Source organism: Hordeum vulgare, chromosome 3H, assembly GCF_904849725.1.
Source record: "Hordeum vulgare subsp. vulgare chromosome 3H, MorexV3_pseudomolecules_assembly, whole genome shotgun sequence".
Taxonomy (NCBI): Eukaryota; Viridiplantae; Streptophyta; class Magnoliopsida; order Poales; family Poaceae; genus Hordeum; species Hordeum vulgare.
In genome coordinates this window covers 267,088,888-267,103,737 of record NC_058520.1, presented here as the reverse complement: position 1 = coordinate 267,103,737, position 14,850 = coordinate 267,088,888, and the positions used below count along the sequence as shown (strand labels likewise).

At 47.1% G+C, this 14,850-nt stretch overlaps 2 protein-coding genes across 2 annotated transcripts; one reads left to right on the top strand and one right to left on the bottom strand.

Moving 5' to 3' along the window:
* Window positions 1–814: 814 nt before the first annotated feature.
* LOC123443644 (cyclin-T1-5-like) lies at window positions 815–12,691 on the bottom strand. Its single transcript, XM_045120118.1, has 7 exons — window positions 12,081–12,691; window positions 11,909–11,990; window positions 9,695–9,829; window positions 9,391–9,569; window positions 1,765–1,910; window positions 1,652–1,687; window positions 815–1,065 (listed from the first exon to the last, which is right to left on the bottom strand). Exons 1-6 carry the CDS (start codon window positions 12,587–12,589, stop codon window positions 1,656–1,658), a joined length of 1,083 nt encoding a protein of 360 aa, XP_044976053.1. The 5' UTR covers window positions 12,590–12,691; the 3' UTR covers window positions 815–1,065; window positions 1,652–1,655.
* A 486-nt stretch (window positions 12,692–13,177) lies between these two features.
* LOC123441683 (uncharacterized membrane protein YjcL-like) lies at window positions 13,178–14,618 on the top strand (the record flags this gene model as incomplete). Its single annotated transcript, XM_045117983.1, has 2 exons — window positions 13,178–13,682; window positions 13,762–14,618. Coding segments are annotated over 2 exons (1,362 nt in total), but the record flags the coding sequence as incomplete, so codon positions are not given.
* Between the last annotated feature and the right edge of the window lie 232 nt (window positions 14,619–14,850).

Sequence of the window (14,850 nt, the reverse complement as noted above, 5' to 3'; positions counted from 1 at the left end):
GTAAAGAAATCAGATATATATTTTGAAAGTACTTGACTAGTAAGCTTCTAAAAAAATATTATATTTTTAGTTAGACTTGTAGAATAAGCTGTCAGAATAAGCCGGGTAGGGCACAGCTTATTCTAAAAACTCAAAAAAGTCATCAAAAGAACTGGCCCCAAGGCCACGCTTGGATGGAGTGGAATCTAATACAGCTATATCAATTTTAAGCGTACTTTACCGGAATAGAGTGAATTACGACCGGAAACGATATAGATGTGCAGGGGCGTGACAATCCAAGCGCGGCCTAACCGGTCACAAGGGCCAGCTCGCCAGAGGTGTTTCGCTAGTGTCGGCCAGGCATGCTAGACCCTGAATAACAATTGAACCCGCTACATCGTTGGCACAAAAACCAACTGCAACCAAGAAGTTTAGCAAGCTATGGGTAACACGTACACAAAATGTTTCTCTTACGAACTACTTCCTCCGTTCCTAAATATAAGTCTTTAAAAAGGTTTCATTAATGGGCTACATACGGATGTATATAGACATACTTTAGAGTGTAGATTCACTCATTTTGCTCCGTATGTAAACTCCTAGTGAAATATCTTAAAAGACTTATACTCCCTCCGTTTCTAAATATAAGACATTTTAAAATTTTTACTATAAACTATATACGGATGTATATAAACATATTATAGAGTATAGATTCACTCATTTTGCTCCGTATGTAGTCTCTGATGAAATCTCTACAAGGTCTTATATTTAGGAACGGAAGGAGTATTTAGGAACGGAAGGAGTAGATAATCCGCGACTTCATGAGCATAGAGAACAATTACAGCCCAGATGTTAAGTTTATTATTTGAAACATAATAAAATATGAAGAAAGTTAAATGAACCAGTTGAAGAGACAATGCCCCATGGGGCGCAAAGACCAACTGCAGACAGAAGAGAAATAACTACAACCAAAAATTCGGGTAAACAATTTGAAGGATGTTAATCGTGAATGGATTACAAATGATTATGTTTGTATTACGTTTGTTTTCACCATGTATATTTACCAACGACACAAGGTGCTTCGCCCACCTGCACAGCACATGGTAGGGTTCCGCATCAGAAAAACGGAGAAAAACAGTCCATGCACGGCTGCCCCAGAAAGCCAGAATTCAGGAAATAATACAGTATAGCTTACGGAATTATAAAGGCAGAGAACTTCAAAATATCTAACAAAATTTTAAAGGACTAATGATTTTTCGCACGAACAACAGAGTAAAACTACTCCCGGCTTTAAATGGGCTGAACAGCTTAAAAAGAACTTCCTTCAAATTGCTCAAAGGGTAATTAATTGGTTTCAGAAATACATCAGATGAAAATCGTTAAATGTGCATTACGCTCAAAAAGAAAACTTCCATACGTCTACATATAGCAGCGCTACTTTACAACATAAAAAGGGAAATGATAACAGATGGCAACTTTTGTCCTTTTTGTACATGGCAACACTCTTTAGTTGTAGAAATAAAATGAAAAACGATGAGCATATTTTCAAACTATCAATGTTGTCCAGTAGTTCAAGACATGTTGCCACCATATCCAGGTATACATATTTGTAAAAGTGGCCACTAAACCATGTAAAAGGATATGTTGGTATAAAAAGCAAGCATATGGAATCTACCGTTCTAAAGTAGCTCCTTCAACTGTTGGACAACATCTGCAGTTGCAATAGATTAGTGTTGTCAATCCAAAGATAAAATATGCTCACACTGTAACTAGAGAGCACGAAGTTACCTTGAACAATATGTGGTGTCGTTTTGAACTCGTGCCAGAAATTTTGGTGAAAGGTTATGTCATAGCGGAGGAATTTTCCAGCCAGGAATGCAGCTCCAGCCGCAATATGATAAGGTTTGAACTGAAGCCAAAGAGAACTCTGAAGCCTGCATTACAAAATTAATTAATAAAATAGTTGGACAACACAAACAGAAATGAACACCATCAAGGGAGCTGGACAAACCATTAATTAGTGGAACCATGTCAATGAAAAAGAAGGTCATCAATTTTAGACAACACAAGTCATATCAACAAGAGATGTCAAGACCCAACCAAATAGCAACATATTAAAGAACAAACAAGCCATACACCAAGGTCCTTACCACTAACAGATGCTTCAGGTGATAATATTATCGAAGAACCATCTGCAGGATTGCCTTATTGTCGAACTCAAGCAATTACACATGCCTCTTGTGAGGCATACAACAATTATTTGACCAAATAATTCTCCAGCAACATATGCCAACTCAGGGATTGTGAATGTCATTTCACCATGACAAGATGAGATTTGCAAAGCACGGTATGGAGAAGATAGCATGTCCCAGCAACATTGGACTTGTTGTTTACTAACCAAATCTCAGTTTTTTTTGTACCAACTCTAACATCATGATGCAAGATTCTAACTTAGCATGCAGCGTGTGCCTCCATATATGGACGTTGATGCCAAAGACGAAGCTAACCTTCTCAAGGAACATATTACATATGCACCAATATACAATTTCCACCGCTTTATAAATAAATATGATGCACTAGGGCCTGTCACTACAGATTTTTTCAGTGATATGCTGCCTTTTGTAAAGCAAAAAGGAAGGAATGATAGTCTGAGACATCTTTAAACAGAAATTCCAAGGGATCCAGGAAATGAGCATAGCATGACCACTTATAGGCTAAATAGAAATGTACAAGCATAAGCAGAAGTTGCATACAAAGAGGAGCAACTGCTTGATCACAAATATAACAATTACGTCTGTTACAATCACACATCTTGAATGTGCAAAATATAGAATACTACACAAAGTGACAGTGATAAAAAACAAGGGACCAGCCATTAGAGCCAATACCACATCTGTAGTAGCTCAAAAGAATGGCAAATAAGTTTCAGTGTGAAACATGTGCATCTTTTATTAAAGTGGACCATGTTGTCACTGTATTCCCAGAAAAAGGTGCCAATAAAGTTGGAATAACATTACGAGCTTAAAGAATTGTCTAACAGTCAAGGTTCAACAGTTGCAGTGAAGCGAGGCTGTGAGAAGTGTGACTTCAGTTAAAATGAAAAGGATAATACTTGGGATAAAGATTGAGTCTGGATGTTAGGTGCATGATCTTTCCTTCCTTGAGTTCACATTTTCATTTGTCCCAAATATCACATTACACCACATAATGATGTTAAATATACTTTTATGACAACTGCACCAATCCGCTACAAATATTCTACTCCTCTGTTCCTAAATATAAGTCTTTTTAGAGATTCCACTAAAAAACTACATACGAACGTATATAGACATACTTTAGAGTGTAGTTTCACTCATTTTGTTTTGTATGTAGTCCTCTAGTGAAATCTCTAAAAAGACTTATCTTTCCTACTTATAAAGGTTAGAGTTGGTGGTGAGTTCACATGTGGGACCACACAAATAAACAAATGCACTTATATCCACATGTGAGACTAGCAGCTTTTCAAGAAGATAGAATAAACAAATGTCACTTTTGTGAAACCTATCCCAAATAAACAAATACACTACTAGCCTAATATGAGAATAACACTCTTACAAAAACAACCAACCAACCAACAACCAAGCCTTTCAGTCCCAAACAAGTTGGGGTAGGCTAGAGTTGAAACCCATAAGATCTCAAAGCCAAGTCATGGCTCTGGAACGTGGATAGCTAACTTCCACGCAACCCTGTCCATGGCTAAGTCTTTGTCGATATTCCAAACCTTCAGGTCTCTGATATTCCAAACCTTCAGGTCTCTCTTATCAGACTCCTCCCATGTCAAGTTTGGTCTACCACGACCCCTCTTAACATTCTCAGCACGCTTTATCCGTCCGCTATGCACCGGCGCTTCCGGTGGCCTCCGTTGAATATGTCCAAACCATCTGAGACGATGCTGGACCAGCTTCTCTTCAATCGGTGCTACCCCAAGTCTCTCTCGTATATCGTCATTCCGTACCCGATCCTTCCTGATCAAAACCATTGATTATAAATGCATACGACTCCAGTTCAAAACCATGGCCTTTATATTAATTTCTCTGCCCAACCAATTCTTCAGAAGAGAGTGAACACATTTTTTTTATTTTTGCGGAGGAGAGAGCGAACACATTGCAACTGCAACATGGTTGTAGACGTTGTCCTACCAAATCCACGATCTTGCATTCAAATTACTTACGACCATTCAACTATGTTTTAAAATTTAAAATGTTATCTTACTGTAAATCTCGCGAATACCTATAATGCTCGCTTAAATATCATATATGCCTACAACAAGACCTTTTATTATAATTATGCTCTCTTTTTAATAATAAACCATGCAATAGTCGTACGACACCATCATCTTTCGATGATCTCTTATGGTTCCGTAGCAACGCACGGGCATTGTGCTAGTATTTAGGAACGGAGGGAGTAACAGTGTAACACAAAATTGCATACAGCACACACAATGGAATGGCATCCACTTGCACACATGAGAGTTCAAACTAGTCCGACAGAAACCCTAACTAGAGCTGCCATGACAAAATCATCTTGCCCATAAATGTGCATGTGTAACAGAAACGAAATATATCATATAATTTTCAGTGATGGTTAATGTCGTTCGACATCTCAAACTCTTTGTTACAGATATGTACTTGAACAACAAGGAAACATTATAACCAACAATGATGAACTGAAGATACATCTACAGTTGAAACAAGCTGTTGAACCGGTATGGCCCAGCCCATACAGGTTATCTCTTAGGGCCTAGGCCCATGTAGTGGGACTAACCTAAAAGGAGGCTCCCAGCCATCTCCCCTCTTCCTGAGACAGAGCCACCACACACAAAACACTCGTGCTGGAGGTACTCCTCTCTCCCTCCTGTTTCTACATGGTATCAGAGGCCAGCGACGGCGGGGCCTGAGAAGACAGCGGCGACGTCCGGCGAGGTGGCGGCGGATTTGGGCGGCGTCCGGCGAGGCAGCGGCGGATTTGGGCGGCGTCCGGCGAGGCAGCGGCGGATCTGGGAGGCGTGGTGTGGCTGCGCAGGAGGTGCGGCTCGTTGGAGAGGAAGGAGAGGTGGAGCTGTTGTGCTGCGCGGCAGAGGAAGAAGGAGAGGTGGAGCTGCTGTGCTGCGCGGCAGGAGGAGGAAGCTGAGGAGCTGCTTGGTCTCCCCGAGAGTGGGTTGTGCTGTGGCTGCTGCTTGCTCCTCAGCGTGGCGGGCTGTGGTGCTGCGGGAGGAGAAGAGGAGAAGGGTAGTGGAGAAGGGCAGCTCCTTGTTGTGCTGCTGTGTGTGCGTGTGTCTGCAGGGGACCGGGAGCTGGAGAACTGCTGCGGGGGTTGGCTGCTGTTGGAGGCCAAGATCCTCTGGAACTGCTGCTGTTTGCAGAGGAAGGAGGAAGAGAACTGGCGCTGTTTGCAGAGGAAGAAGGAAGAGAACTGCTGCTGGAGGAAGAGGCTGTGGTTGCTGCTTGCACTTGGAGCTGCTGAGTTGCTGGGTGCTGCTGCTAGCCAGGGGGCGTAAAGGGACCAACCGTGCAGCTGTAGGGCTGTGCTGCTGAGGGCTGCTGCTGCTGTTTACCGGATCGGAGATGGCTGAACCAAATGCGCTTGCTGAGGCTTTCGAGAAGCTCGCTAAGATCCTCGCGGAGTCCAACTCCAACTCTGGGGCCATCGTTCCTCGACAGGAAGTGGCTCAGAAGCTCGAAATGTCACCCCTGGACATGAAGCTAGAGGGGGCCACAAATTATTTGAGCTGGTCCAGAAGGGCATTGCTGGCTGTGGAACAGAAGGAACTTGATGGGCACTTATTGGATGCGGTTGATGAACCCGGAGACAAGACTACCGCGGAGGGAAAGCGGTGGAAGGTCATAAACTCTGTGCTTGTTGGCTGGTTGTTGAACTCAGTGGTGCCCTCCATTGGTCGCTCTGTGGAGGGACTATCCACGTCCGCCGAGATATGGAAGACTCTATCCACCCAATACTCAGGCAAGGGTAGTTTCATGCTAATTGCTCAGATTGAGGGGGAGATTAGCGGCTGCGCCAAGGCGATGACATGTCAGTGATGGCATATGTAGCAGAGCTGCAGGCTTTGTGGGCAGAGCAGGATAACTGTGATCCTCTGGAACTCTATGATGCGGCGTGCATCGAGTCAGGGCGCAAGTGGATTGCACGCAGGCGCGTGCTGAAACTGTTGGAAGGCCTCAGAGGTTGCTTTCATGGCAGGGGGGCTTCCCTGTTGCACCAACCTCTCCTGCCAACTATTGAGGAGACTATTGCAACAATGTCTCAAGAGGAGGTGAGGCTATCTCTTGAGCATGCAAACGTGAAGTTTGTGCCGGCTTCGACATTTGCAGTCACTGAGCGCATGGAGTGGGGAGATCCCAACAAATGTCATTTGTGGTGAGGTAGGTCATTGGAAGAGGGGAGATGGCTGGGAGCCTCCTTTTAGGTTAGTCCCACTACATGGGCCTGGGCCCTAAGAGATAACTTGTATGGGCTGGGCCATACCGGTTCAACACTCCCCCTCAAGATGGGTGGTAGATATCTATCATTCCCATCTTGTCACATGCCAAGTTACAATCCTTTGTTCCCAGACCCTTTGTCAAACAATCTGCAAACTGCTGCCCAGAACTGACATGAGTAAGGCTGATGACCCCGGCATCAAGCTTCTCCTTAATGAAGAACTGATCAATTTCCACATGCTTTGTCCTATCATGTTGAACTGGGTTATTAGCGATGGCTATAGTGACTCTGACTCGGCCAGTTGTCAAGATGATAGAAGATCAACTTCTGGTTACTGCGTGTTTGTGGGAGGAAATTTGGTATCATGGAGAAGCAAGAAACAGCCGGTTGTGTCTAGATCAACAGCAGAAGCTGAGTATAGAGCATTATCTCAAGGGTTGTATGAGATGCTCTGGGTGAAGTACCTACTGAGCGAGTTGAAACTTCTGAGGAAGGGGCCCTTGAAGGTGTGGTGTGACAATCAGTCAGCTATAGCCATCGCTAATAACCCAGTTCAACATGATAGGACAAAGCATGTGGAAATTGATCGGTTCTTCATTAAGGAGAAGCTTGATGCCAGGGTCATCAGCCTTACTCATGTCAGTTCTGGGCAGCAGATTGTTTGACAAAGGGTCTGGGAACAAAGGATTGTAACTTGGCATGTGACAAGATGGGAATGATAGATATCTACCACCCATCTTGAGGGGGAGTGTTGAACCGGTATGGCCCAGCCCATACAAGTTATCTCTTAGGGCACAGGCCCATGTAGTGGGACTAACCTAAAAGGAGGCTCCCAGCCATCTCCCCTCTTCCTGAGACAGAGCCACCACACACAAAACACTCGTGCTGGAGGTACTCCTCTCTCCCTCCCGTACTCCTCTCTCCCTCCCGTTTCTACACAAGCCCTAGCACAACCACATTATTAATGTCTGAATGTTATTTGCATATCAAATTTCCATTTACACGTGGCACAGGAAACCCATAGCAATATTACCGGGTACCCCTCTGATAACAAACTGTCCGTATTAGAAGTGCAACTTCACAATTCATATGTTTGAACAATAATATGTTAAAAGATTCAGAATGGAGACATATTTTGAGTATATTTGCCCCAACAAATTCTTCAGAATAATGTACTTTTTAAGCTTGTAGATATATTACGATAGAAAATAGTTACGGAAGTTCCATCCCAGAGCCCATGAAATATCAAGCGATAAAAGAGAGCGACTTAAGGAAGTACAACAATTTACAAAGGCTTACCAAATGGGCTACCAGAATGAAAAATATGTATTCAGGACAGCAAAACAGAACTAGTCCTTTTGCAACAATGGTTTATCAAACTTAAGTTTGCGCGATAATAGCAGTATCATAGCATTCTTGTGGATACAAAATTGCATGTTCACACCACCTAACATGCTAGAGTAGCATAGCATTCTTGTGGAAACAAAATTGCATGTTCACAGCACCTGCCATGCTTCTTCAGCACTGTGTTCACAACTGTATAGTGGATTGGAATTCCAAGTATTGAGATGGTGTTCTCACACTTTCACGATGGCATACATCTCGTTCACATACTTAGAAAGTAAGGACTTGGGCCTTCTATCTAGCATAGCATGGGGTCGATCGCGCCATACGAAGGTACCGCTAACAGCTTCCTCTACAGAGCTTTTAGGGATTTAGAATTAATGCACGCCATAGTCTCAATGCAAATTTACAAAGAGTGGATCATTTTTTTTTAAACAAGGAATTAACTCATGCTCACAGATGTCAGATAGATCTCATGTCCACAGAGAAGTATGGCTATTTGTCAATATTTAACCATGCCTGAGGAATTTGAACCGGTACTTTTGCAAATCCCACATAACTACATTATCAACCTCCAAGAAGGTTATCTTCTTTTCTGAAATATGAAAATATTTATCCTTGAAGATTGTCATTCTATACAATTGCTTGAATACGGCAGACCTCTGAATTAGTTATGCCAAAAATTTATACTACCATTGCAATAGCATAAACCTTCATGCACAAAATGGATAATTGATTTTGGACAGTTTTAGAAAGGTTGCATATACATAGAATCGACAATCTACATTAAACTGAGCTCCTATTTTTCTTTGAGGTATAGGAAAAGAGAAAATTAAGATAAACATATACAGCTGCTGGATGAATCTTTATAAGTTCTGGAAACTTCAGCCAACAACAATTACATCAAGTTGACATGGACAACATAGCAAACTATGAGTGATAGTCCATACAGTCTTTTGTGTTAGTTGTGGATGCCATTTATTGATCCTAATTGTCTGACAGATAGGGATAGAACGAGAAATGATTAATACTTGGAAATGTTAGATCTCACTTTGTAACAAAATCACACTGAAATTTCTAATCATTTCAATGATACAATTTGAACAAGTGTTGCACTGGCACCATTCAGATCAAGTTATTGTGCTTTGGTAGAAGATCAGTCGACTAATACACATCGGCACAAGATCAGTTGTATCTTCATTCCAGTCTTGCTACCTAATAGGTCCATAAAGCAATGGCTGACTAGCATTTACCTTCATAACAACATCGTTTTAACCTCTCATATGTTCAGCTGTTCTTTTGTTTTCTGTCCATCTGTCAGATTGTAATAGGTATTCATAATTGACCGCTATAACCCGCATATGACATGCACAGACCATCCTACCAGTTTAAAAGGACAAGATCTAAAGCACTCAGCCCGGTCCAACATTACTAAAAGTCAAAAGCCAAACAATACACATGGTAATTTGACAATGTTTGCATCCACAAGAATATGAATGGTGTACAATATACATTGAATTTTGTTAATAATTAGAATTGGATAAATGAATGATTTCAGCAAATAATAATCAAATAATGTGTTCAGACACTTACCCTTCATTAATCAGACTCAAGGCAACATTAAATAGAACGGAATGTGAAAGTCCTAGTCTGCTCAAAGCAGATGAAAGTGAAGTATATGGATGGGCCACTTCAAGTTCAAAATCAAGTGTTGTCAGTATCATTTGCTCCGCCTGTATTACACTTTCTCGGTACAGTTCAAACCAGTTTTGCTGCAGAAAAAGAAATACCAACCATTGATTCACTAGCACATAGCAAATAAGAACACTGAAGTTAACATGGACAAACTAAAGATAGTTGTATTTATAATCAGAAAGTGTTTGTTGATTCTACTTACACCACGCGATATGTAAGGAAGGAGGTTGAATTCTTGGTTTTCAGAAACTTCACATGAAGCCCTAAGAATTGTATTCAAAAGGCATGTTGTTTCCTCTGTCTTTGACGCCAGAAATAATGCCGCAGTTGCAACCAACTTGCAAATTCAAAGAAGATAATATTATGATATTGAATTTCTCATATCCACTTATTGTGAGGATAAAATCACAACAAATATAGATAACTGTGTCATTCAAGTGAACAGCTTAGATTCTATAGAACAGATGGGCTCTGATCAGTCAACAAACTCAGTGATGCAAAGGTGGGCCAAGTAAAAGAAATAGACACATAAATGACCATAACATGGGTTGACCGGCACGAGGCGCTGATCAGTTGCCACGCGCGCCAGGCCACCCCAGTCGCTCGATCATGATTCATCGCTCTCGGCCGCTCGAGTCAATGCGTGGAGAAAAAAATCCGCGTGCAACGCGCATATCTCTGGCCTCCCGTTGCCAAGCGTCTGTAGGTCACATCTTCGTTCATCGAAGCCCCGTAGTTGTCCCCGATAGTCACTGCCATAGTCGTCGTGAATGCCGTTGAGACTCGTCGCAACACCCGTCGACCCGGACGTAGCACCGCCAACCACCAGTTGGAGCCCTCCTCGTCGCTCACCAATGCTCGTTGCAGTCCCCGACATAGGTGCGGCACAGCCGCCAGGCGGTTGAAGCTCTGCCCCCAATGGTTCCTGCACGGAATCACCACGATCGCAACATTGTCCGCCTCGCAGTACCACGAGCAAGTCACAACTCGGGGCACGCCCTTTGCAGCATCAGCCTGCATCGTTCCTACCATGGCCGGCCACCGTTGCATCGTCACGCCATCGTCCACTCATCGCAGGCCATTTGCAGCATATCGCACGTCATTCCTAGCATCCCTGCACATCGTTCCCAGCATCACCGTTTGCAGTATCCTTCACAACACATCGACGTCTCGCAACAGTGGGCATCTTCGTTGCAAGCGCTGGCCTCTGCTGGTTGCAGCTTCACCGGCCACAATTTGCAGCACCCCTCCCAGCACATTGCCACTGGTTCCATCACGGGTGGCTGGCGCTCCCGGCTCCATAGCCCACCGATTGCAGCATTGTCGTGACACCTTGCTCCGACACCACAGCGGAGCATTCGATGTGATTGACGGCTAAGAAGCATGGACGCAATAGAAATTGCCTCTTGGCTGTCCTGATATGGCAGGACACAAAGACACGGCCGGATACGGCCGGATACAAATATCCAACAGTATCCCCTGTTTTTTATTTAAAGAAAAAGAAAAAACAGGGACACATTATGTGGCAGGTCTTGTCCCAAAAAACAGCCTCGTCTCAATACCTTGCAGCAGTCGCGTGCACACTCTCCGTATAACAAGCTTCTTATAGCCTCCCAAATAGCAGTGAACGCGTCGCCGCCTACTGGATCGAAGCCACTGCCACTGCCGCCTGGAATCAACCAGCGACCGCTACCCCCAGCACTAGCAGCCTCTCCTCCTGACGGCAGGTACCCCAACTCCCCAAGCCCAACAGCCTCTCCTCAACATCATCTCTTTTATTCTGATTTTCTTCCATTAAGCTGCTGGCTGCTGTGTGCTGCTGTTTGCTACGATGCTAACCATGTTGTGCTGCTCTTTGCATGCTTGTGCTGCTTGTTGTTAGGTAGCAATAGCATGCATCTGAGAGCGCCACAACTGGTACCGGTAGCCAATCAACCGTGCGTAAGAGTGAAGGGCAGCCTGGTCCTGGTGCTGTACATCCCAAGTATCTTGTGTGGTCTTCTGTAGTCTCTAAGTAGTGATCTAAACACTCTTATATTTCTTTACGGAGGGAGTACTTGATAAAGAAGAGACAAAATGGGGCAGTATTATGATATCTTTCTCATTATTATTTTTGTCTCAACTCTATATTAGATGACATTATGATCATTAGTCAGCATGGCAGAGATGTGTTTATTTTTCTTATATATATATATATATATATATAGGTGGTAAGCTACTATCTCAATGTGCATAGTAGAGTAGTGGCATTGGTTGGAATAGGGACTGAAAAAGAGAACTTACTACACAATATATCAGGTCCTTCCTAGTGATAAACGAACATCGAAAATAATCTCACTGAAACGTGTTGTAACTCATAAGTTGCAATAGCATTACTGACAAGATTCTTGTAAAAGAAGAGGTGAAGGCAACTAACAAATCTGTCGTTGCAGGCATGGGATCTGTGGAAAAAGTACTGATGGCAATACACCACTGCCGTCGCAATAGTCGTCTGCGGCCTATGTCAAACACAAGCACTACGATCAGTAATCATGGAGACAAATCACCAAACAAATTCAACAAAACCGCAGAGCCAGCAGCGAGTTTACAGCCCAAGGCGGAAGCCGAGGCAGCGCAGGTAGGCGCAGTAGGACGCGCGCAACCTTGCCTCCAAAGCGGAGTCGATGCCGTCCTTCCACGAAGGTGATCTTCGCTCGATCTCCTCTCGCGACAGCAACGCCCTGGTGTCACCATCCTCGGGTTGTCTCGTCGGCAACAGGCGTGGCACGGCCGCAGCCGGCGGATCACACCGGGGCTCTGGCGCGCGGCGAGCCCGCTTCGGCGGAGGCGGGCCCGGGGCCGGGGCCCGTTGAGGGGGTTGCGGAAAGATAGGTTCCTGGAGGTGGGGGTTGGGCAGCGGGTCGCGGCGCACGTGGTAGGGGGCAGTGGCGGCGTTGGTATAGGAACATGGCTGGGGGTACGATTGGGGATGGATGTGGTACGCGTCGTCATGGTCACGGCCGCGGGGGCGTGGACGGTGAGGAGGAGGAGAGTCGTGGTGATAGGGGTGATGTCGGTGCCTGACCGAGTCGGGGTGGAAAGGCTGAGAGAAGGACATTGCGGCGGCGGTGGCGGTGGCGGTGGCGGCGACGGCGGTGCGGGTGGAAATCTGGATCAGGTAAGGGAATCGGAGAAGGGTGAGGACTTGCGCTGTACTCCGTTCCTAAATATTGAAACGTAAATTCATTCATTTCATTTTGTATGTAACTATTAGTAAAAATTTAAAAGAAATCTCCCCTAATAATAAACCACGGATCGCTTCTGCCGTACGTCGCTGGCAGTTTTGCAAAAAAGTCCTTATGTTTTCGGCTATTCAACCCGTGGTCCTTTTGTGAGTTAAAAAACGTTTCGTTTTTACGTGAACCCCTCGCAATCACCCTCGCCTCCCCACCACCAGCACCGGGTTCTCCGCCACCGTCCGCCTCCCCACCACCAGCACCGGGCTCTCCGCCACCGCCCGCCTCCCCGCCTCCCCGCCGTCGCCCCTCGTCGGCGCGCCCTCCTGGCCGCCCGCGCCCTCGGCCTCGGCCTTCTCGGACCGCCGCGGCCACGCCGGCAGCCGGCCCGCGCTATACGGGATCGCCTGGTACATCTCGACCGGTCAGCCTCGAAAGGAGAGGGCAGAGCGACGACGACCTCGTCCCCGGTGACCGCGGCGGCGTGCTCGGCCTCGTGGGCGACCTCGTGCACGGCGACGGCCGCCTTCGTGGTCGTGTCCCCACACTTCCGAGTCTCAACCCGCCACCCCTCTTCTCTCTCCCCCGCCGTAGCCGGCCGCACCGCTCTTGTCCCCCGCCTAGCTGTTGCAGCACGCCGGCGCCTCCCCCGAGCCCTGCCGCCCTGCAGCCTCCCGCTGGTCCCGGCCTCCGACCACTGGGGCAACTGGACGGTGCTCCTGTCGGCGGCCGCGCTGGGCGTCTGGTCCGAGAAAAGCACCGGTGCGGGCAAGGCGCTGAGCGACGCGCTGGTGACCGTGCTGCTCGGCCTGGCCGCCAACACGGCCAGCCTCGTCGCCGCCGACGCCCCCGCCTACCGCGTGGTCCTCGACTACCTGCTCCCGCTGGCTGTCCCGCTGCTCCTCTTCCGCGCCGACCTCCGCCGCGTCCTCCGCTCCTCCGGCGCCCTCCTCCTCGCCTTCCTCCTCGGATCTCGTACGCTTCGTCGATCTGCAGTTCCGGTGGCCGTCGGCTAACTATAGCTAATGGCCGTCCGTGGATCTTGGGCTGGCAGTGGCGACGACGGCGGGCACGGTGGTGGCGTTCGTGCTGGTCCCGATGCGGTCCCTCGGACAGGACCGCTGGAAGATCGCGGCGGCGCTCATGAGCCAGCACATCGGAGGAGCCGTCAACTATGTCGTCGTCGCGGAGGCCCTGCAGGTGACCCCGTCGGTGCTGGCGGCAGGGCTGGCCGCCGACAACGTCATCTGCGCGCTCTACTTCACCACGCACTTCGCGCTAGCCGCCAAGATCTCCGCCGAAGAGGCTCCGCACCCGAAACCGAAAGCAGCCAACGCGAACGGCGAGCCCGCTCCGGCTGCCGGTGCCGTCGGCGACGACAGGCTGCCGGTCCTAGAGAGCGCGACGGCGATGGCCGTGTCGTTCGCGATATGCAGAGCGGGCAAGCACATGGCAACCCTGATGGGCGTACAGGGCGGCGGCCTCCCTTGCATCACGGCGATCGTGGTGGCGTTGGCGACGCTTTTCCCGTCCCGCATCGGCAGGCTCGCCCCCGCCGGCGAGGCCATGGCCGTGGTGCTCATGCAGGTGTTCTTCGCCGTGGTGGGGGCCAACGGCAGCATCCGCAACGTCGTCCACACGGCGCCCGGCATCTTGGCGTTCGCGTTCGTGCAGATCGTAGTGCACCTGATGGTGATCATGGGCGCCGGGAGGATGCTGGGGATGGAGAGGAAGCTCGTGCTCATCGCGTCGAACGCCAACGTCGGCGGCCCGACCACCGCCTGCGGGATGGCCACCACCAAGGGCTGGGCCTCCCTGGTGGTTCCCGGGATCCTGGCCGGCATCCTTGGGATCGCCATCGCCACCTTCCTCGGCATCGCCTTCGGCATGTTTGTCCTCAAGCACATGTAACGCAATGCACTCCGGTGAGTCATGTTGTCACTGAACCACCAGGGAGGTGAGCTCTGGTTACTAGCAGCACCCCTCTCTTCCATTGCTTTTTGGAGACATGTTCGTGAAGCCAAAAAAATGTCTTTGAATTTCAATAATTTTAACAAATTTGAAAAAATGTTCATGATTTCAAAATATGTTCCTGAATTTGGATATTGATGAGCAATTTTTTAGGAGAAAAACAATTTTTGAA

Excerpts from the sequence above, each read along its gene's own strand:
- LOC123443644 (XM_045120118.1), bottom strand. The coding sequence starts at position 12,589 with ATGTCCTTCTCTCAGCCTTTCCACCCCGACTCGGTCAGGCACCGACAT. Across the intron at positions 11,991-12,080 it reads CTCGGCTTCCGCCTTGGGCT|GCCGCAGACGACTATTGCGA; the intron begins GTAAACTCGCTG and ends TGTTTGACATAG. Across the intron at positions 1,911-9,390 it reads TTGAGTCTGATTAATGAAGG|GCTTCAGAGTTCTCTTTGGC; the intron begins GTAAGTGTCTGA and ends TTTGTAATGCAG.